We start from the raw sequence: 21,648 nt of genomic DNA on the forward strand, positions 1-21,648 counted from the left end.
CAACTTGGAGGGAGCCTCGGTTGTTGCACTGGTCAGCTTGTCGTAGTCGTTTCAAGATGGCTGGCTCCACGTGTCTCGGTGCCTCCACGGGTCTCCTCTTTGCAGGGACTGTGGATCGGGCGGTGAGAGGTCTGGAGGTCCAGGTCTTGTCAGTCTCTGGGCTCGGGCTCCGGCGGGAGGCGGCGGCAAAGCAGACGTTGATTCGCTGGATGGTGCTTGCGTTAGCAAGGTGGTCACTCCCTGACCACAGGGGAGATTGGCTTCAGTCCTCTGTGCGGCAGAGCGTCGAAGTTCCCGTCTTCTTCTTAGTTTCAAGTTGATTCCAGGATGTCTAAAGTCTTAGGACACAGCTCCTACCTTTATTCGGATTCTAGGGGCCGGACTACCTGCTAGGTCCCTCCCTATGGGTGGGACCAGGAAGGGGGGTGGTTACACCCCCAATCCTTTGTCCAGCTCGCCCCAGGCCCGGGACTGGTGTGCCCCAGGACCGGTTTGAACTGGCATATGCCCCGAGGCTCCTTGTGAGCCACAGGCATGTCTGGTTTCTTTCAAGCCCTACCTGACCAATACACAAAATCCTGTCTGGGGTGGTGCTCGCACCTCCCCTGGCAGGAAACCCTTTGTCCACACCTCCCAAGCTGGAAGGACTCCCAGCAGCGGGAGGGCAGACTTGTGTCTGTGGTGGCAGCATCCATTTTGTGGAGCTGAGGCTATGTCTGATTTTACCCGGGTTTCAGGTACTGTACATGTCGTGTCCCTCTAGAAGGGTGGAATGCTAACCCCGTCGCCAGAATTGGCGAGGGGTTAGTATTCCAATTCGTATGACACCTTACTCGACATGTTTTGATAAAGCCAAACCAAAGATAGCATTTAACCGCGAGGTTCATAATGCACTTAAGAGTATATGGTATGACGATATCTGGAAACAGTAGAAGGAAGTTGTTCCGACCACTGCAGACAGGCTCAGCTCATGCCAGAGCACCATCTCACATGGAACCAAGCACTCTGCCTTCAGGATTGTTAAGGCCTGCCATAGGAGTGACTTATAGGTTACCAGGTGTCCCATTTAAGGTTAGGTATAGGTATACTACACCTAAGTAAGAGGTGATTACACCAACTTACCCCAGCTGAGTGATCAGCCAGTTGTGTCAAATCGTTAGGCCAAGCCTGGGGTGGCATAATACATGCTGCAGCCCTTGGCAGGCCTTGGGTACACCAATGCCCTGGGTACCTAGTGTACACTGGTACAGGGGCTGACAGGGTGATCCACTTCCAATTGGTTATGCACCTAGGGTGCATAGTTTTAATTTAGTAGAGAGAACAGCAGGCTGGGGGTCTGATTGGCAGGCCCACAGCCTCAATATGTCAAAAACCAGTGAAGCAAAAAGCAAAAATTTGGGGTGACCATAGGATAGCAGACCCTACTCTCCTACACAACCCCCCCCCAAACGCTGGGACATTAAACTAGCCTTGACCAGTCTCGTCTTCATGTCCTAAGTGGAAGTACCTGGAGAGACCATCTGCATTCCCATGGTCAGTACCTGGCCGGTGCTCCACTGTAAAGTCCATCCCCTGTAGGGAAATGGACCACCTAAGCAGTTTGGGGTTTTCACCCTTCATCTGATTTAGCCACAAGAGGGGCTTATGGTCGGTCTGAATCTTGAAGTGAGTGCCAAACAAGTATGGCCTCAGCTTCTTCAGGGCCCACACCACAGCAAAGGCCTCCCTCTCAATAGCTGACCAATTCTTCTCTCTGGGGGTCAACCTTCTGCTAATAAAAGCAATGGGTTGGTCTTGACCATCTACATTAAGTTGTGACAGCACAGCTCCCACACCCAACTCAGAAGCATCTGTTTGGACAATAAACTCTTTGGAGTAGTCAGGACTTTTCAGGATAGGTGCAGAGCACATGGCCTCCTTCAGGTCATCAAATGCCTTTTGACAGCTTACTGTCCACTGAACCTTTTTGGGCATCTTCTTGGATGTCAGATCATTAAGAGGAGTCACAATGGACCCATAGTTCTTAACAAACTTCCTGTAGTACCCAGTCAAGCCCAAGAAAGCTCGAACTTGAGTCTGGGTGGTTGGAGGGGACCAGTCCTTGATGGATTGTATCTTACTCTCCAGTGGTTGAACTTGGCCTCCACCTACAAGGTGGCCCAAATATACAACCTTACTCTGCCCTATCTGGCACTTAGTAGCCTTGATAGTGAGGCCTGCCCTCTGCAGGGCCTCAAGAGCCTTCTTCAGGTGGATCAGGTGATCCTCCCAGGTGGAGCTAAAGACAGCAATGTCATCAAGATATGCTGCACAAAAGTCATCCAACCCAGTAAGGACTTGGTTCACCAGCCTTTGGAAGGTGGCAGGTGCATTCTTCAGACCAAAGGGCATCACCACAAACTGATAATGCCCACCTGGGGTTGAGAATGCTGTTTTGGCCTTAGACTCCTCAGCTAATCTGATTTGCCAATAGCCAGCTGTTAAGTCAAATGTGCTCAAAAACTTTGCAGAAGCTAGTTTGTCTATGAGCTCATCTGCCCTTGGAATAGGGTGTGCATCTGTCCTGGTGACAGCATTGAGTCCTCTGTAATCCACACAGAACCTCATCTCTCTCTTGCCATCTTTGGTGTGAGGTTTGGGGACCAGAACCACTGGGCTAGCCCAGGGGCTCTCTGAGGGTTCAATGACACCTAATTCCAGCATTTTATGTACCTCAGCCTTTATACAGTCCCTGACGTGGTCAGGTTGTCTGTAAAGTTTGTTCTTTACAGGCAGACTGTCACCAGTGTCCACAACATGGGTACACCAGTCAGTTTGACTAGGTATCAAGGAAAACATATGTGAAAATGATTGTAGAACCTGTCTACATTCAGTCTGCTGATGGGCAGTGAGGTTGCCTCCAAGGGTCACTCCTTCAACTGAGCCATCTTCAGGGTTCTGAGACAACAGGTCTGGGAGAGGGTCACTCTCTTCCTCCTGTCCCTCATCTGTAGCCATGAGCAAGCCCATGTCTGCCCTGTCAACATATGCTTTAAGCCTGTTAACATGGAGTACCCTGTGGGGACTCCTGGGAGTTCCTAGGTCCACCAAGTAGGTGACCTCTCCCTTCTTCTCCAGGATTGTATGGGGTCCAGACCATTTGTCTTGGAGTGCTGCTGGGGCCACTGGCTCCAACACCCATACCTTCTGTCCTGGCTGAAACTCAACCAAGACAGCCTTTTGGTCATGCCAAGCTTTCTGTAAGGCCTGGCTTGCCTCAAGGTTTTTGGATGCCTTCTCCATATACTCAGCCATCCTGGAGCGGAGACCAAGTACATAGTCCACTATGTCTAGCTTAGGCTTTTTGAGAGGTAACTCCCAGCCTTCCTTCACCAAACACAGTGGGCCTCTCACAGGGTGCCCAAACAACAATTCAAAGGGGCTGTAGCCAACTCCTTTTTGTGGGACCTCTCTGTAAGCAAACAGAAGGCAGGGTAGAAGGATGTCCCATCTTCGCCTGAGCTTTTCAGGTAATCCTTTGATCATACCCTTTAGGGTCTTGTTGAATCTCTCAACAAGCCCATTGCATTGTGGGTGATAAGGGGTGGTGAACTTGTAGTTGACACCACATTCCTTCCACATAGCTGTTAAGTATCCAGACATAAAGTTGGTACCTCTGTCAGATACTACCTCCTTAGGAAACCCCACTCTGGAGAATACTCCCAGCAGGGCCCTGGCCACAACAGGAGCTGTAGTGGTCCTAAGGGGAATTGCCTCTGGGTACCTGGTGGCATGATCCACTACCACCAGTATAAATCTGTGCCCAGATGCAGTGGGAGGATCCATGGGACCCACTATGTCTATTCCCACTCTTTCAAAGGGGACCCCCACCACAGGTAGTGGTATTAGGGGGGCCTTTGTTGTGCCACCTGATTTGCCACTGGCTTGGCAGGTGACACAGGAGCGACAAAACTCCTTTGTATCTTCATTCATATGAGGCCAGTGAAAGTGAGGGACAAGCCTGTCCCAAGTCTTGTTGTGGCCTAAGTGTCCTGCTAAAGGAATGTCATGGGCCAAGGTAAGAAGGAAGCCCCTAAATTGCAGAGGTATGACCAACCTCCTGGTAGCACCAGGCTTGGGGTCTCTAGCCTCTGAATAAAGGAGCCCTTCATCCCAATACACTTTATGGGTACCTTGAGCATTCCCAGCAGCCTCAGCAGCAGCCAGCTGTCTGAGGGGTTCAAGAGAGGGACAGGATAACTGAGCCTGCCTCAAGTCAGCCCTTGAAGGTCCCCCTGTCCCCAGAAACTCAACCTGGTCAGGTTCAAGCTCTTCAGGGACAGTTCCTTCAGGGTCCTCTAGATCAGCTTCCTGGGAAGGCTGATCATCACTCTGAGGCAGGGGGGAAGGCACAGCCTTGACCCTCCTGTTCTTCTTCTTGGTAGGTGCTTGGTCCATTGTTCCAGGATCCAAGACCTGTGGTTCAGTGAGGCACTTTTTGGCCTGTGACCTGGTCACAGCAAGGACATGTGATGATATACCTAACATCTCTGCATGAGTCCTGTACTCCACTTCTGACCATAGAGAACTCTCTAGGTCATTGCCCAACAAACATTCTACTGGGAGGTCTGCACTAACCACAACCCTTTTGAGGCCAGTTACCCCTCCCCATGAGAAGTTAACAACTGCCACACTGTGTGAAGTGGTGGCATTGCTGGCATTGGTCACCAGGTAGTTCTCACCTGGTATGTACTGTCCAGGGTCCACAAAGCCTGGTGTCACCATAGTGACACTGGCACATGTGTCCCTGTAGGCTTGAGCCACTTTGTCATTAATTAAAGGAGTCTGTCTGTACTTGCCCAGGTTACTGGGGCTCACAGTCAGGGACAAATCAATGTCCCCATCACAGATCAAGACTGCCTGTGTCAGGGTTCTGTCTAAGTCAGAATCTCCTTCAGTTCCCATAGTGATTCCCACTACACCCTTTGTCTGGGGACCAACACTGCTAACAGTAGTACTGGGAGCAGGTGCCTTAGGGGCAACAGTGTTGGGGGCTCCACCCTTTTTGCAATCACTAGTCCAGTGAGTTGTATTTTTGCAATGATTGCACCAGGGTTTCTTTTGACCTTCTTTCTTCTTTTTGGACTGTTGTTGGGACCCACCCTCCTTAGCAGTAGTTTGGGGCCCTGTTGAAGACTTCTGGTCTTTAGATTTCTGATCTCCACCCTTTTGGTCTGTTTTCTTCTGATCACCCCCTTGGCCCTGGTTCTGGTTCTTTTGCTTAACCCTGGTTCTGACCCATTTGTCTGCCTTCTTTCCCAATTCTTGGGGAGAGGTCAGATCAGAGTCAACCAAGTGTTGATGCAGTTGCTGGTTTTGACAGTTATTTAAAATCTGTTCTCTCATCATCAAATTATACAATCCTGTAAAATCAGATACCTTACTCCCCAGCAACCAACCCTCCAAAGCCTTAGTGGCACATTCAATGTATTCAGACCAGTCCTGAGTCTGTGTCTTTTGGGTGTCTCTGAACATTAACCTGTACTGCTCAGTGGTTAAGCCTAACCCATCAACTAGAACACTCTTCAGGACTCTGTAGTTTCTGACATCATCTTCTCTAACAGTGAGGAGTCTGTCTCTGCCTCTTCCCTCAAAGGAGAGCCAGAGGATTGCTGCCCACTGATCTTCAGGAACCTGCTGTACTTTGCAGGCTCTCTCAAGAGCAGTTATCCACTTGTGGATGTCATCCCCACTTTTGTAGGGGGGCACAACCTTAGACAGGTTTCTATTGTCGAAAACCCTATCTTTGTCCTTAGGGACAATGCTGCCACCAGTGGGTATAGACCCACTCTCTTTATGCTGTCTAGCCTTGCTAAGTTTCTCTTCCATCAGGGCTACTTCTAGCTCCTGCTTCCTGATCCTCAGCTGGGCCTCTTGCATCTTGGCCTCATGTTCCCTCCTCTGAGGGGTGGTCATCCTTCTCCTGGAGTGACCTTGAGAGCCTCTAGAGCCATGGGAAGCATTGGAGTCACCTGAGCGATTCCTTTGCCTTCCCAGCCCTGTGTTAAGTCCACTGGGGAGATCCAGTGGGTTGAACCCACTGTCAGTCCCCAATAGCCTTGGTTTAGCTGGGCCAAGTATAACACTTGGCACTGGGCTAGTTCTCCCTTCATCCTCACTACTGTCAGTATCCTTTTCACTCTCATCCTCTGTGGTAGGCATCCCATCTAAGGGGTGACTATTGGGAAGGGGTACTTCAGTGGCATCTTCAGAAGGGGGGCCTCCTGTTCCTGTCCCTAAGGGGGCTAACTGGGAAGCTTTCTTGAGTGCTCTCTGATTCTCATCATTCTGTAAGAGCTCTCTGAGCTCAGCAGAGTTTGGGTTCTTGGGCTGTTTAAGGCCTCTAAGAGTTGCCAAATGCCTGAGCTCATTCTGATTAAGGGTAGCAAAGCTGGTTGGTGCCCTCTGGGGGTCACTCTCAACAGAGATGGGTACAGTGGACCCCTCTGCCCCGGCCATTGCTCTTAAGTGTGGGTGGATGTGTTGCAATCTACCTACACTTGGGTTTACCTACTAAACCTATCTAGTAGTTGTAGTCAGGGTGTGCTACTCCCTTTGCTCTACAACAACTAAGTTCAGTAGAACTTATGTATATCTAATCTTGTTTTATATGTACCTACAGGTACCTATGTGATCTTTCAATTGGTAACCAAGAGATTACAATGGTAAAACACAGCAAGCTCAAATCCAACCGCTGCTCACCAATGTGAGAAGTTGGCCTGGTATATGATGCTCACTAGTTAAAGTGATCACCTTGTACCATGCCAAGCAACCCTTATGGTGTGGTTGTAAGTCAACCTTTTCGGACTAGCTGCCCTAGTGGTAGCGTAGGCTAAGCAGTCTTTGAGGCTAAACTCGTGATGCGTGTTAAGCCAGCTGTTTTACCAAATGCAACCCCCTTTTATACCAATGAAAGGACACCACACAGATATATATTCAAAATATATATGTATTTATTTCTCAAAGTAACCCCTAGTCTCTTTATGAGCACAGGAGCACAAATCGTCAAACAAGATTATCACAGAATACACAGAAGTTGCACGTTATATGGATAGGCCCTGGTGGCCACTCAAACCATATACTAAAATAGTGGTATAAGTACCACGAACAGAAAAGGGAAAAGGCCTAAGGCCTCTAGAATCGCTGGGCCTACAAGGAGCTAACGTCAGTTAGTGACCAGGAGGTCCACGGGCGGCGTGTGCAGAGCAAATAGTCACACGCGTGCTCCCATAGGTTTCAATGGGTGCGTAAAAAGTACAAAGTTACTGCAAAGGAGATCTTCCGGGTTGACTAGGAACTTAAGATTTGGAACACAGGCACTAGAGATGTATTACTACACATGGGCACCGGAGTACCAGCTTTACCTCACCCACAGGAAGCGGGTGCATAGGCCTCAAAGTGCGTCGGGTTTCTTCTATCTGTTCCGTTGAGCCTGGGACAAAGATGCTGCAGGCGGTCGGTCCGGTAGAGATGCGGTGGATCCAAGGGTGGATCGGAGATGTTGAAGACCTGTAAGCAGAGGGGACAGTGTTCACAGTCACTAGCCAGTGACCAGCGTGGCACCAGGTGGGTACCAGGCGATGTCGGGTGCAAACAGGTGATGAGGGGTAGCTTGTCTCCGCAGCCACGTGGTCCCTGAAGGTCGACGACGTCCAGGAGTCGGCTCACGAGCTGTCCCACGCAGGCTCTCGCTGTCGGCGGTGTCGGCGACTTGATCGAAGCAAACAAGCCTTGGCAAAAGCAATTGAAGGAGGATTCGGAAATCAGCTGTTGGTTCTGACCAGCAAGGTCAGAGGGATCGCTCCTTTGGAGGGGAGCAAGGGCCAGTCTGGAGCAACCAGACCAGCGGTGTTTGTCGTAGATTTCGTCGCCAAGATGGCCACTAGCCAGCGGGCCAGCAACCGGTTAGGCGCGTCGAGTGGCAAAATGCAGAAGGGCCCCACGCAGATCGTGGAGATGCTGGAGGGCTCACCTTTGGTGCAGATGCTGCTCGAGGGTTGGGCTTCTCAGGACCCAAAGCACAACTTGGAGGGAGCCTCGGTTGTTGCACTGGTCAGCTTGTCGTAGTCGTTTCAAGATGGCTGGCTCCACGTGTCTCGGTGCCTCCACGGGTCTCCTCTTTGCAGGGACTGTGGATCGGGCGGTGAGAGGTCTGGAGGTCCAGGTCTTGTCAGTCTCTGGGCTCGGGCTCCGGCGGGAGGCGGCGGCAAAGCAGACGTTGATTCGCTGGATGGTGCTTGCGTTAGCAAGGTGGTCACTCCCTGACCACAGGGGAGATTGGCTTCAGTCCTCTGTGCGGCAGAGCGTCGAAGTTCCCGTCTTCTTCTTAGTTTCAAGTTGATTCCAGGATGTCTAAAGTCTTAGGACACAGCTCCTACCTTTATTCGGATTCTAGGGGCCGGACTACCTGCTAGGTCCCTCCCTATGGGTGGGACCAGGAAGGGGGGTGGTTACACCCCCAATCCTTTGTCCAGCTCGCCCCAGGCCCGGGACTGGTGTGCCCCAGGACCGGTTTGAACTGGCATATGCCCCGAGGCTCCTTGTGAGCCACAGGCATGTCTGGTTTCTTTCAAGCCCTACCTGACCAATACACAAAATCCTGTCTGGGGTGGTGCTCGCACCTCCCCTGGCAGGAAACCCTTTGTCCACACCTCCCAAGCTGGAAGGACTCCCAGCAGCGGGAGGGCAGACTTGTGTCTGTGGTGGCAGCATCCATTTTGTGGAGCTGAGGCTATGTCTGATTTTACCCGGGTTTCAGGTACTGTACATGTCGTGTCCCTCTAGAAGGGTGGAATGCTAACCCCGTCGCCAGAATTGGCGAGGGGTTAGTATTCCAATTCGTATGACACCTTACTCGACATGTTTTGATAAAGCCAAACCAAAGATAGCATTTAACCGCGAGGTTCATAATGCACTTAAGAGTATATGGTATGACGATATCTGGAAACAGTAGAAGGAAGTTGTTCCGACCACTGCAGACAGGCTCAGCTCATGCCAGAGCACCATCTCACATGGAACCAAGCACTCTGCCTCCAGGATTGTTAAGGCCTGCCATAGGAGTGACTTATAGGTTACCAGGTGTCCCATTTAAGGTTAGGTATAGGTATACTACACCTAAGTAAGAGGTGATTACACCAACTTACCCCAGCTGAGTGATCAGCCAGTTGTGTCAAATCGTTAGGCCAAGCCTGGGGTGGCATAATACATGCTGCAGCCCTTGGCAGGCCTTGGGTACACCAATGCCCTGGGTACCTAGTGTACACTGGTACAGGGGCTGACAGGGTGATCCACTTCCAATTGGTTATGCACCTAGGGTGCATAGTTTTAATTTAGTAGAGAGAACAGCAGGCTGGGGGTCTGATTGGCAGGCCCACAGCCTCAATATGTCAAAAACCAGTGAAGCAAAAAGCAAAAATTTGGGGTGACCATAGGATAGCAGACCCTACTCTCCTACACACACCCTTTCTGAATGTGCTCTTTCAGGATTCTCTAAAGTTGGAAAAGCTGCTGATAAAAGTCACACATTTCCAATGCCCAGGAGCTCACTCTTTTTTAGTTCTTGGAGGCCCTGACAAAGCATATATTAGAAAACCTACTCCACATTCAACAAGCATCTACAATGCAATAGGTCTCGCAATTGCGAGTTTTGAGCTATCGCATTGTAAATGACAATGCCTTTTATTTAACTGTTTTAAAACAACACATAAATAAAAGGCAGTCCTTTACAATGCCAATAGCTCAAACACTCATAAATGCGAGACCTATTGCATTGCAAATGCTTGTTCTTAGTTGTAGCAGAGAGCAAAGTTTCACATGTGGATTCCATTTGCACATCGCCAAAAGTATTTTTCAATAATACCTTAATGCAGCAAAAATCTAGCCCAACAAGGGCTCATGTTGTGCTTTATAGTAAGTTCAAGTCAAAATGCTTACGAGATTATAAAAGAAGAAAGGTGTCACAAAATGTGCAAAACTGACAGAACAAGAATACTAAAGGGTGAAACTGTATTCCACACTCACCACTCATCATCCACAGTCAAATCAAGCCCTCCCTTCAACCTGTACTCCAAAGCGTAGGGGTATTCTCAGTATGGTGTTTGACAGCGAGTAAAATAATTAGAATAAGGAAACTGTAAGACATGGAGTGGGCTGCGGATGCCTTCGGGTTACCCGAATTCTTTTAAATTTTACTTTATATTGTGCAAATGTGCTCTCTCTCCTCTCATAATGAACGCACACATATATCATATGAGTCTGGAGGGAGTAAGAATATAGTAGTAGGAATATGTCTGTCATAATCATGAGTAATTTGCTGTTTTCTAGACTCCTTCCAGTTCATTATCTCCCCTTCCTCTCCACACCTTCCTTACCTGCTCCATAACAGTGAATGTTCTCATCTCGGTCGACATCTGTCCTTGTAGCAATGGCTTTTTGCTTGCTGGTTCCCGTGTTTCTGCTTTTGAGAGTGGGATTAGAGTACTCTGTTCCCCTGTGACATCCGGGTGGCTGTTAAGAAAATTGGAAAGCCACTATAACATCTCTTTTACTCTTCTCAACACTGCCACAAGCTTGTAATACCAGGCCTTGCAAAACCCTTGACGAGTTCAACCTCACCTAAAGATGCCAGCCCTCATCGAACGCAATCTGGAAAGGACCAGTGCCGCTCTCAGAAGAGAAGCAGCAATAAAGAAGCTGGCCCACCATATATCAGATGAGCACTACTATAACACAAGACCACTGGCCCTGTCTTTGGGTATCAACTAGATCACAAGCATTTTTTCCCTAAGACTCAATGACAGGACCGCCCAAGAGACTGCCTCTGCTAGAGAATTGGGATTCATTTAGAAGTGCCTCCCAGAAGATTCATGCTAACCAAAGACACAAGTCTCTCAAAACCAAAGTGCTTTGCAGCCCCTACCCAGAGTGATCTCATGTTTGTGAGAAGGCTTATGGTAGATCACAGCTTTCAGTGATCACAAGCCCTGGACCCAAGGTCACCTCTTCTCAAGACAGTACCTGTGCTGGAGGAGCAGGGCTCGCAGGACGTCTTCTCGATCCTGGGGTCTCAGCTGACCTTCAAAGATCATCTGGTCAATTAGCTGGCAGGCGATCCCAGGCAAAGTCTTCTCTGGTAGATCCAACATAACAGTGCCTGCAAACGACCACATTTCAAGTGGGTGAGTGAATGTTTGAGCCAGCTGGCAGCAGAACCAAATTATTTACCTACATTAGAATCAAACTGGTCTTGGCTGTAGCCCTTGCTTCCCACACAAATTAAAATCTCTCCTATTCTCGAACTCGTAGAGCCCACTGTAATACATATGTACTCGCAGAGATCATAAATGCCCCCTTCTCTCTGGCACAGATCCCTGCCAAATGAAGTGCTGGCTTCCAGAAGAAGCAGAATTTCATATTCAAGAGGATTCAAAACAAAGTGTCAAAGCCATGGTTTGAACTTCATATGCGTGACTATGTAGTATGTGAATTAATGGGAAAATTAAAACTTAGAAACCACACTGGAGAAAATCAAATCATGAAAATCCAATTTTAAGGAGCGACAATTTTAAGAAAATACAAATAAATCGAAAATTAAGCAAAACATTTTAAAGGAAAATACTTTTAAGAAAAATTCCAAAATAACAGTAAACTAAGGTGGAGTTTAGGGGTCGTGTTTTTAGATTCAGGGATGGTTGATGATTGCACCTTTTAGGGGTCACAGATGGATGGAGTTCAAGCATAAAAGGGATTTGGTTTTAAATGTTATGGGGTGGGTGGTGTTTATATGTAGAACGGGTTTTTAGGATTTAGGGATTTGGGGTTTAAGCATAGAAATGGGTTTTTAAGGTTCGGGGATAGATGGAGTGAAGGAGTATCAGGGGGCTTTAGGGTTCAGGGATCGGTGAAGTTCAGGGGTCGGGGATGGCTGTAGTTTGGGCATGGTGAGGTGTTTTTAGGGGGCAGGAATGGATAGTGTTTATGGGTTGCGTGGTGGTGAGAGATGGATGATGTTTAGAGGTGGTGATAGGTCAGTGAATTAAAAGTATCCAAAATAATTGTTTGACAATGTAAAAGATATTAATCCAAAATAATGTCCCCTAATGTAAAGCACTGAAATAAATAACTCTGACAAAAATGTTTATAACAGTAATACCTGCAGCAATTGTATGTACACCTTAAAACATAAGCATGCATAAAATATTTTTGAATAAAAAGAAATTCTATTAATTGGTTTCTATAAAATGGTAATTGCCCTTCAATATGCATATTTATGTTAAACAGTTTAGGTGAAATGGTTTCTCAGTAATGGTATTCCATGAAATGATTTTTCCATTAAGTCACATACAACCAATGGTGCACATACACTGAAAGCTCTCACTTGGTTCGCAAGAGAGCAAGAATTGACGTAAAAATCCTGCGTGCTGAGCCTAGACATTCTGGAGAAAAGGCTTTAAATATCTGCAGAAACTGGGGTCCCACCATCGTGCTGATGTTTTGATACACAGTGAGATAGAAAAGCACAGGGAAAGAAGGTTGATAGCATATGAAGTGCTGCTTTATATTGAGCTTGAACAAGTGCTCACCCAGAGCACAGATTGCTTCGAAAACGACCCTAAACCATCTTCCTGCCCGCTCGCATCACACGTCGACTTACTGTTCCTACTTGATACCTCTAATCACGTTGATTTTGATAGTTGACTAGTGTGGTTGATACACTGGAGGAACCCTGATCCAAGATCTTCCATATGGAAACTCACACAACATTCCATTGTTCTGGCGATCCATTGGGTGGTCTGAAGTTGGCACCTATTTAATACTTTACTAATGTTCTAAGTAGAAAAGTATGGTCTATGAAATGTCTGGCTATGTTACCCTAAAAAACATACAGGCCTCTGTATTGTCCCCTGCATTGGCTAAGTTGGTTTCTTGAATAAAGGGCACCCTGACCCACCTTTCGTGAAAGCTCTGCGCAGCTCCAGGAGGCTCCTGTAGGTAAGATATGATATGTGTGGCTTTCCCCATTGCTTGACATCCTCTTCAAAGTCCTCCTCCATCTGCACCCAGTGCGCGGCCTCCATCCAGCGCATCTCCTTGTTGTGGTCCATCACCAGCTCATGTAGCTCGGTGTAGGCCTAGAGGAGAGAGGGGACGAAGGACCAGAAGAAGTGAGAGGAAGAAGGAAGAGAGTAGAAGGCAAAGGATGGAAGAGAAAGAGATGAAGGGAAAGAGGGAGAGAAAACTTAGGAAGAGAAGAACAAGGGACGGAAAAAGAGACGTAGAGGAAGAGTAAGGCATGATATGGAGAGGTGGCAAAGGAACAGAAAGTGGGGAAGTGAAGGAAGAGAAAAGAGGAAACAGAAATAAAAGGAGGGTAAATGAAGGAAGATAAGGCGGCGGAGAATGAAAGGTGATAATGTGCAAAGAACAAAAAGAGGAGTCAAAGGCATCAAAAATGGTGGAAGATGGTGCCATGAGAGAAAACATAAGGGGATAATAAAAGCAGGTATGAGGGGAGACAGACACCAAATAAAAGAGAAGAAAAGAAGATAAAGAAGCATGTGAGAAATGTATAATACGTCCCGAACACAGCAAATTAGGACTGAAGGATCGACGGAAGAAAAAAACAAATAATTCAAACCAGGATATGTCATAAAAGATAGAGAAAGGGAAAGAAAAGAAGAAATAAAATAAAGAAAAAACAAAAAGGCACAAAAGAAAAAGAAAGAAAATAAACAGAAAAACGAGAAAGAGAGTTTCAAAGACAAAAAAAAAGAAACAAAGAGAAAGAGTAAGTAGTAAAAGAAACAACTGAGAGAATAGGTTTGACCGAGAAGGTGGGAGCGGTAAAAAAAAAAATAGAAAAAAATGAAAGAAAAAAGAAATGGATTCAGTGTCACCTTTTTGACATTGGGCTGTCAGACCCAGTCACCTCAAGCAACTGCAATCCATTCTACATACTTGTCATAATTTGAAAATAACCAGATTATGTGAAAATGGTGTGATAATTGCATTGCCCGTGAATTGCACTGATGCGATGGCTGTTTTAGGTGTGAAAATGTAAAAAAGTAGAGACCCGCAGTATCACCATCTCTATTCGCTACTATTTTCACTAAAGAATCCGCATCTCGAAATAACACTACGAATCAGGTGAAATCTAGAACATTTTCGGTGCAGGTAGCGATAGGAGGCGCATGCACGCAGTGGCGTAGCTTCCATTTGTGCAACAGGTGCAGTGGCACCGGGACACCGAGCCCTGAGGATCCAACTGAAACCTAATTTTAACGCATTTTGCAGTTCAAATAGCAGCCACGGGGGCCATCCCTTCCTTGCACTAGGGCCCATGAAACACTGACTACGCCACTGCATGCACAGATTTCATCCTCGGCGACCCCCGGGGTCACCGGCGGTGACGTCAGTTCCTTTACCTTAAGCAGGACAGACCCAAGATTGTGTGAAGAGCGTGACAAGGGATCTAATTGGAGGTATTTTATGGTTGATGAATACATTCGAAGCCTCCATCTGATTCTAAGTTGTTCTTTGGCGCTGGATAACAGATGTTTATTGTTACCCAATGGCACTCATTTTATCGACCACAGAAAGATGAAAGGGTGAGTGGACCCACCGGGATTTGAATATAAGGAGGTGACAGTGGTCGCATTAAGCCACCAGACCCAGTTTAACTCTAGACTTGAGATTCCTAAAGGAGCTAATCCAAAAGTGTCTTTGGGGCTTGGGCCTGGTTTTAAGGACATTGGCCCACATGCATCAAAGCAAAAAACGGTCGCAAACTGGCAGATTCTCAGAATCTGCCCCTTTGCGACCGGTATTTTTGCATTTGGGATGCTTCATCCCAAATGCAAAAATCGCAATTTAAGTAATCTCTAAATTAAGATTACTTAAATTGCGATTGCATTTAAGAAATCCCAAATTGAGATTCCTTAAATGCAATGCATTAAAGTAAAAAAATTTGCGATTTCGGTAATAGGGGGAGCAAATTAGAGTTGAACTTCATGGTAATTTGCAAAAACTTGTGCATTTTTCAAAGTTCCATTTTACATGCAAGATTTACTCATATGCAGATTTCAGGGGTGCAACAGGGTGTCCTTTTGACACCTTGGCACCCTTGAAATTGCATTCTCAGTTTGCGATTCTCTAATTGAGAATCGCATCCCATGAGGTATTCCTTAATTGCGACTCGCAATTAACGAATGTTTAGAAATCGCTATTTTTTAAGCGATTTCTACATGCATAGCCTTTTGCTATTCCTTATTAGTGAATCCTTATGTTTCGCTAATAAGGAATCGCAATTGGCATTGTTGATGCATGTGCCAGATTGTGTTGCAACCGTTCAAAGGGGCCCCATTCGGCCCATGTCCAGTGAGTATCTGTGAAATATGGGAGACTCGGAGCCCCTCGTCACATTGTGAGGGGGAGGGCGGTGGATCATTTTGCGTTACATTACTTCTGTTATTCGTGTTTGCAGTGACACAACACACATAGCTTTCCTTCCCAGGATAACCAGCTCAGATTAAACTCCCTGTCAAGTCGTCTTCAAATGACTTGCACATTTTTTATGCAGACCGAGATTTGTAGCTTAATTTAAATAAATCCTTTCCGCCCCTCGCTTCGCACTCAGTCTATAGGTTATGATAGAACTCAGGGGCACGCGGTCTCATCTGAGGAGCGCGTGCGCGGCATCTGTCGAACAAGGCTCAGGCTTCCCCTGGGCTGGTCTGCTGACAGTGTTTAATAGCTGCTTGCCAGGGATCATGGATTCATGCTTCGTGGTGACCCAAATCAGGTCGCAGCCGGGGTCACTGCAACTAAGACATCTCTACAGTGACGTCAGCCCAGAGGTGAGGTCTCAGGTAAAATATTCGTCTCTAAAGACTTGCCCGAACCTTGCCAGGTGTGGGAACTGTTTTCAGAGGTCATGAACCAGATATTTGACCATGGGGGGCGCCATATTTGACCACTGAGACAATCGGAAGTGTTACCTATTTTCAGGCGCGGTGCGTCCATTGGGGCGGCTGCTCCCTCGGCGTCTCTGAACTTAAGTAAACTGAATCAGTTTACTTAAGTTCAAAGACGCCGAGGGAGAACTGACAATCATGTCAGTCAGCATGACGTCGGACCGCCCACAACCTTCATAGTCTGAAGGGGGTGGGCGGTCTAGCGTCATGTTGACTGACATGATTGTCAGACCAGGGGCAACAGGCAGCAGCACAAGTGCGCATGAGTGGGGAAGGTCGGCGAATTTTTGCGCCGTGCCCAGTCATGCGCACGAGTGTCTGCTCTGGCTGGCGCATGCCTATTAGGAGAGTGAGGGTTGAGCAAAGGCTCAAACCTCGGTCTCCTAATGGGCTGGCGGGCGAGTAGTAACCGTGCCCTAAGCCAATCCTGGCGCTGCTGACAGCGCCAGGATTGGCTGAGAGGGGTTGCCACTCCACTCCAGTGCCGTTTGTGAAGGCGCCAAGCCAGGGGAGCAGAGGTGGCGCGGACCGGCAGTGAGGAGGTAAGTTTTACGTTTTATATTTAATGCCTACTTAAAGAGGGGCCTTGCTTAAAAAGCTACAAAGTATAAGACAGGGATTTAGGGCAGCCGGGCCTGCCGTTAAGAAGAGGAGGGGCAGAGGGAGTTTTAGAGGGGATTACTTCAAGCTATAAAGTTCAAAAAAATAATTGGTTTAGCAACACTGGGTCAGCGCTGGGCAACCTGCAGGAAAGGCAGTTAGGCGTCGGCTAATATCCCCTTTTGCTTTGGCTAATTATGCACAGACTCAAGAGAAGGGGTGAGACAGGAACCTATCCGGCTCCTTCCTCTGGGATCCAATAATATAATAAATGTTTCCATGCTCCTTTAGAAATTTTTGTGTCTGAACGCAAGCAGGGCCGAACCTTCTTTTTCAAAGTACTGACGTTGTTCTTTTAATGAGACCATAAAGCAGACCATTAAATATCTGTCTGAAGAGCCGCTAAAATAGTGTTCCTCTCTGCAGCATTTTTTTCCCCTAGAGCGCCACTGATAGAATTGACAGAATATTAGTTGGCGCTAAATTCTTATCTCATTAGTGGTGTGAAAGGTCTAAGGTTTCGTCACCGGGGACTTCAATCGCCCTTTACCGAAAAGACGGCAGATAGAATGGCAGAGAGCTCCCCCTGCAGGTGCCTTGATGCACTGCATGGCTTTAGTCAAGTTTATCCGGCATCTTGATTCCTGGGAGTGGAATCGTAATGGGGCTCTGCAGGTATATAATTGTGGGTTCGTTCTCATGTAAACGCGAGTAGACAAAAATACTGAAGTAATGGACACAGCATAATAAAGGGGAGCAAACTTCCAAATGGTAAAAAATATTAACGGATAGGGAGAAATAAGGGCTCTCATGCTAAGATTTCCCACAGTCTCTGGTGGTATTTGTGCAGCCTGTAAATACCGACAAGGGAAGGTATCATGATCGGTTTTACAGATTCAGTCTAGAACTGAGCCCCTGTTTTTATGTGTCAGTTGTGTGTGAAGTGAATTTCTTTAAGCCGATATTTCTCCGAGTTAGCACATTATTTTAGAAAGCACATCTCAGAGACAGAAAAAAGCAAGCCTTGTTCACTGTTTCCCCTGCACCCACCTCTAACTGTGCTCATATTTGTAGTCTGTGCAGTGTAAATAAGCTTCATCCACAAACATAACCAATACTCCAAAAGTGCAAACATTCCATTCTCTCGCATGAAACCCTTCACCACTTGTGAAACAAGACCATGCTCGTTATAAACAAACCGTGCTCAACCTCTGTCCTTTCTCCAATCTGTGCCTCCCACTTCAACTTAACCATGCACATGTAGTAGCTACCGTATCCAAAACCACCAAAAAACGTTGGCCCCAAGCGGATGTTTTTAAATGTGCCAAAGCTACAGAACTACCAAACAACTGTTCAATGGTATACCTCCGCCATATATTGTGAGCCGGTGCGTTTTCACCATCCATGCAAACGTAGCAGCCCACCATCGGAGGTGTGCCGGATGTTTAACCCGAGTGTCACGTGTTTATCCATGTCACGTGACAACCAAAAAGTCTATCTTCTCAAGCACTAAAGCAATAGAACACGTCCCGCGGTATTCCATACCCTTTTACCCCCACGTTGAGCACCATCATTGTTGTCTTTTAGTCTGCCTAACAAGTTGTAAACTGTTAGAAGGCACTGTTTATTATCGCAGCCCCTTTAGCCCCTGCAAAATACGTTTAGAGTGTGATATACAGTGACAGTGAACAGACATACAAATGGAGAATATAGTTTAAAAACCTGAACTCTGTAAAGCACAGTTCTGGGGGTAATTGCTGTTGCCCTGTACAGTGTTCCTGTGGAACTTATTTATATAGGATATACCTTGGGCACAGGTACACCATTAGGAATCTAGGGAACTCTGTGGCACAGTAGTTGCTTTATGACTTGTTTCTGACACCTCATGAGCTGTCTGTGGTACAGGAACACACTGGGGCACAGACATGCTCGCTGGGTGCACAGGGGTCTCCAAGGATGCTGCCGGGAGCTGTTAGGAGCTTTGAGGGGCAGAGAAGCAGCTACCTGAGGCTTAAGTTCCATGTGCCTATTATGATGGTCGGCCTCGCTCCCAACGCTCGCTCGCCATAGGAACTCAAACTCTTACGCCACACCACTTTCAAATGTCACCAGCCGCCCCTGCCTATTTTGCTTCAGAGAGATTCATTTAAAAGGGTTCCTAGGGGTACAGGTAGCGTTTCTGGGAATATTCAGACATTATCAAAGTCAAGTCTGATGCTAGGGGCATTTCTAAAAGAGTAGGGCTCTTTACTCTTGAATCCTTTTTATTGGACATGATGAAAATACCAAAATATTATTTTTTTCCGGATGCACTTCTGGTGAAATTATCCTGTGAGAAACACATTAACAGGAAATTCCTGTTGCAAACTGTCAATTTGTTGGGATACAGCCCAGTGAAGTTAGGAAAAAATCTATTTTATTTATTTTGTTGAAAAATACATCCTGAAAAAAAATATCTGAAGGTTTTTGACTTTAAAAAACTATTTTTTCCTTGATAAATATGTGAAAATTTCCAAGCCCCCCCTAGAGTTTATTGGCACCTTTTATCTTCACCACATCCATATCTCAAATTCTCATAAGTGCCTTAAGGAGATTCTGTTCACAAAGTGTGCTTTACAGTAAAAGCAAATTCCCTTAATCATGAATCTATGACCCCTAATCTGACTGGCGGAAGCCAAATGCCGTGTAGGAGCAGTGAACAGTAGCTGCACGTAGTCCTTAGGATGAAGACTATACTAAAAATCCAAAAGGCCAGCGTAAAGTCAGAGCTCAACTTTGACCTGCCAGAAGATACACGTTGGTTCTGTACCATCCAGGACTGGTGTAGTTGTATTCTACTGTAGATACTGATCCTAGTCTTTGGAATGTGGCAAATACGAGTCTTCCAGGGCAGGCTCTAACATTTCATCTTGTCCGCCCCATATACATGGAACACTGCTGCTACCATGCTTACAACAGAACCACTTGGCACTGCTCCTGGTGGTCTGTGGCCCATAGCACACCACAAAGTAAGTAATTACACTTGAGTTGCTGAATCTCTTGATCAAACTCCAGCATCATTTGCAAGCCAGTGGTTAATTTGTAAAAATAAAAAAAAGTGCTGTGGCTCTCATTAGTAGGCAGCCTACACTGGCCCATTTCTCTCCGCATAAAACAGAACCAACTACTAACCAGGCAAGTGGGTATAGGATGTGATGTAATGGCCAGAGCTGCTGACTTCGTAGCTGCAGGACCAGGCTGGAGTCTCGACATCAGATCAACATCATGCGAGTCTGGGCAAATCATTTAATCTCCCCGTGCCTACCATAAATTAATGTGTCCTTAACTGATGCTCATGAAAAGTGCTGGTGTTGTTGATTAAGTGCCGGTGCTGTGCACCAGAAATCACCGGCTAAAATTAAGCACTGTGCAAATCCCGCCCTACAGAGAAATAACACATGAAGACAACATTCAAGCTGAAGACAAATATTCACTGAACGAGGGAAACTTCAGAGATTTGGTGTTCCGTACATGATTCCAAATTCTTCTGTGGTCAGTGACCTATGGTGTCTACATGATTGGGAATCATGGTGGATTCTCTGCTCTTACTTCTTTCTAACTCTTGCCCATCCTCTGCTGGCTCCCGACCAACTCCCCATGCCTATCCCTCCCTTAAGCTCGATTTCCCTCACTTCGTGCAATGGCTGCTCCTTACTGACATGTTTCCACCCTCACTCTATTATCCCCTTAAGGCTTATTACATGGGCCCATAGGACTTTTATTCCTACTCAATCAGATCCTGTTTGAAAGTTTGTGCCTGGTCCATCCTAATTCCTATCTCAGTTTCATTGGATTCTGTTCTACTCTGTGCGTGCTGCTTTCTGATCTTTGCCGTAGGCCATCGGATCCTGTCGTACTTAAGCCGCCTGTCCCTCACTGACGCTTGCTACTCCTCACTTGGATCCTGTCGCAGTGCTTGTCCCTTACTGACTGTTGTCTGATGTTTCAGAACTGCTTGAGCCTCACCACAAGTACCTTCCAAACTTTGGTCCATCCTGCAGCAGATCTTCTGCTTGATTCGGCTTTCCTGCTCCTTTCTAACACTTGTAGCTACTCTCTCCTTCCCACTCCACCATGTACAGTACAAACCAAAGTCACTTGTTTGGTTTCAACCTCACTCCAGGAGGGCTAGCTGGTGCGAGAAATGGCCAATTGATACGCAAACAAATGATGGACGGAATGCTGAATAAATCACACATTCACCCCCAGTTAAAAGATCTGGGTTAAATCCATTGTTCTTCTGCTCACTCTGCCACCCCAGTTTGGACCCAGCTATATGCAAATCAGTCTTGACCCTGTGCCTCATGGGAACAGTCCAGCCGAACTGCCAAGCCAGGTCCTTCCTGGACCGGAAACAAGCATCCTGGGACCAGTTTTAGGGTATTACCCTTCATCAGCCAGGCTAGTTTGAATCCAGTGGCAAAGTGAGCAAGGGACCCACGTCTGGGCATACCCATCCCAAATAGGGCGAAAAGTGATACGCAAACAAATGATGGACGGAATGCTGAATAAATCACACATTCACCCCCAGTCAAGAGATCTGGGTTAAATCCATCGTTCTTTTTCCCACTACGCCACCCTAGTTTGGACCCAGCTATATGCAAATCAGTCTTGACCCTGTGCCTCATGGGAACAGTCCAGACCGAACTGCCAAGCCAGGTCCTCCCTGGACCGGAAACAAGCATCCTGGGACCGGTTTCTGGGTATTACCCTTCATCAGCCAGGCTAGCTTGAATCCAGTGGCAACGTGAGCAAGGGACCCATGTCTGGGCATACACATCCCAATTAGGGCAAAAAGTGATACACAAACAAAAATGGCCAATTGAAGCAGCACTTGAAGCGATGAATTAGTACGCCTCCCTCTTCCGTCTGAAGGGTTTGGAGTGTTTGGGCTTCAAACTTTACCCGGGTTAACCTCTCCGCTGCTCTGCCAGCACCTCTGAAGGCATGACGGGCAATCCACCACTATGTAGCCGGCTGCTGAATCAGAGAGCCCTCT

The 21,648-nt window shown here is 47.0% G+C and overlaps 1 protein-coding gene across 1 annotated transcript in view; it reads right to left on the reverse strand.

Annotated features, from left to right (window-relative positions):
• Nucleotides 1-21,648, reverse strand: part of SLC4A1 (solute carrier family 4 member 1 (Diego blood group)) — a 196,529-nt gene that overhangs the window by 112,867 nt on the left and 62,014 nt on the right. The window contains exons 3-5 of the mRNA XM_085640330.1: nt 12,989-13,169; nt 11,056-11,191; nt 10,410-10,545 (exon numbers count right to left, since the gene is read on the reverse strand). Coding sequence (XP_085496456.1) covers nt 10,410-10,545; nt 11,056-11,191; nt 12,989-13,142 — 426 coding nt within the window. The 5' untranslated portion in view covers nt 13,143-13,169. The remainder of the gene's footprint in view (nt 1-10,409; nt 10,546-11,055; nt 11,192-12,988; nt 13,170-21,648) is intronic.

This window comes from Triturus cristatus, unplaced genomic scaffold (assembly GCF_964204655.1).
Source record: "Triturus cristatus unplaced genomic scaffold, aTriCri1.1 SCAFFOLD_487, whole genome shotgun sequence".
NCBI classification, from domain to species: Eukaryota; Metazoa; Chordata; class Amphibia; order Caudata; family Salamandridae; genus Triturus; species Triturus cristatus.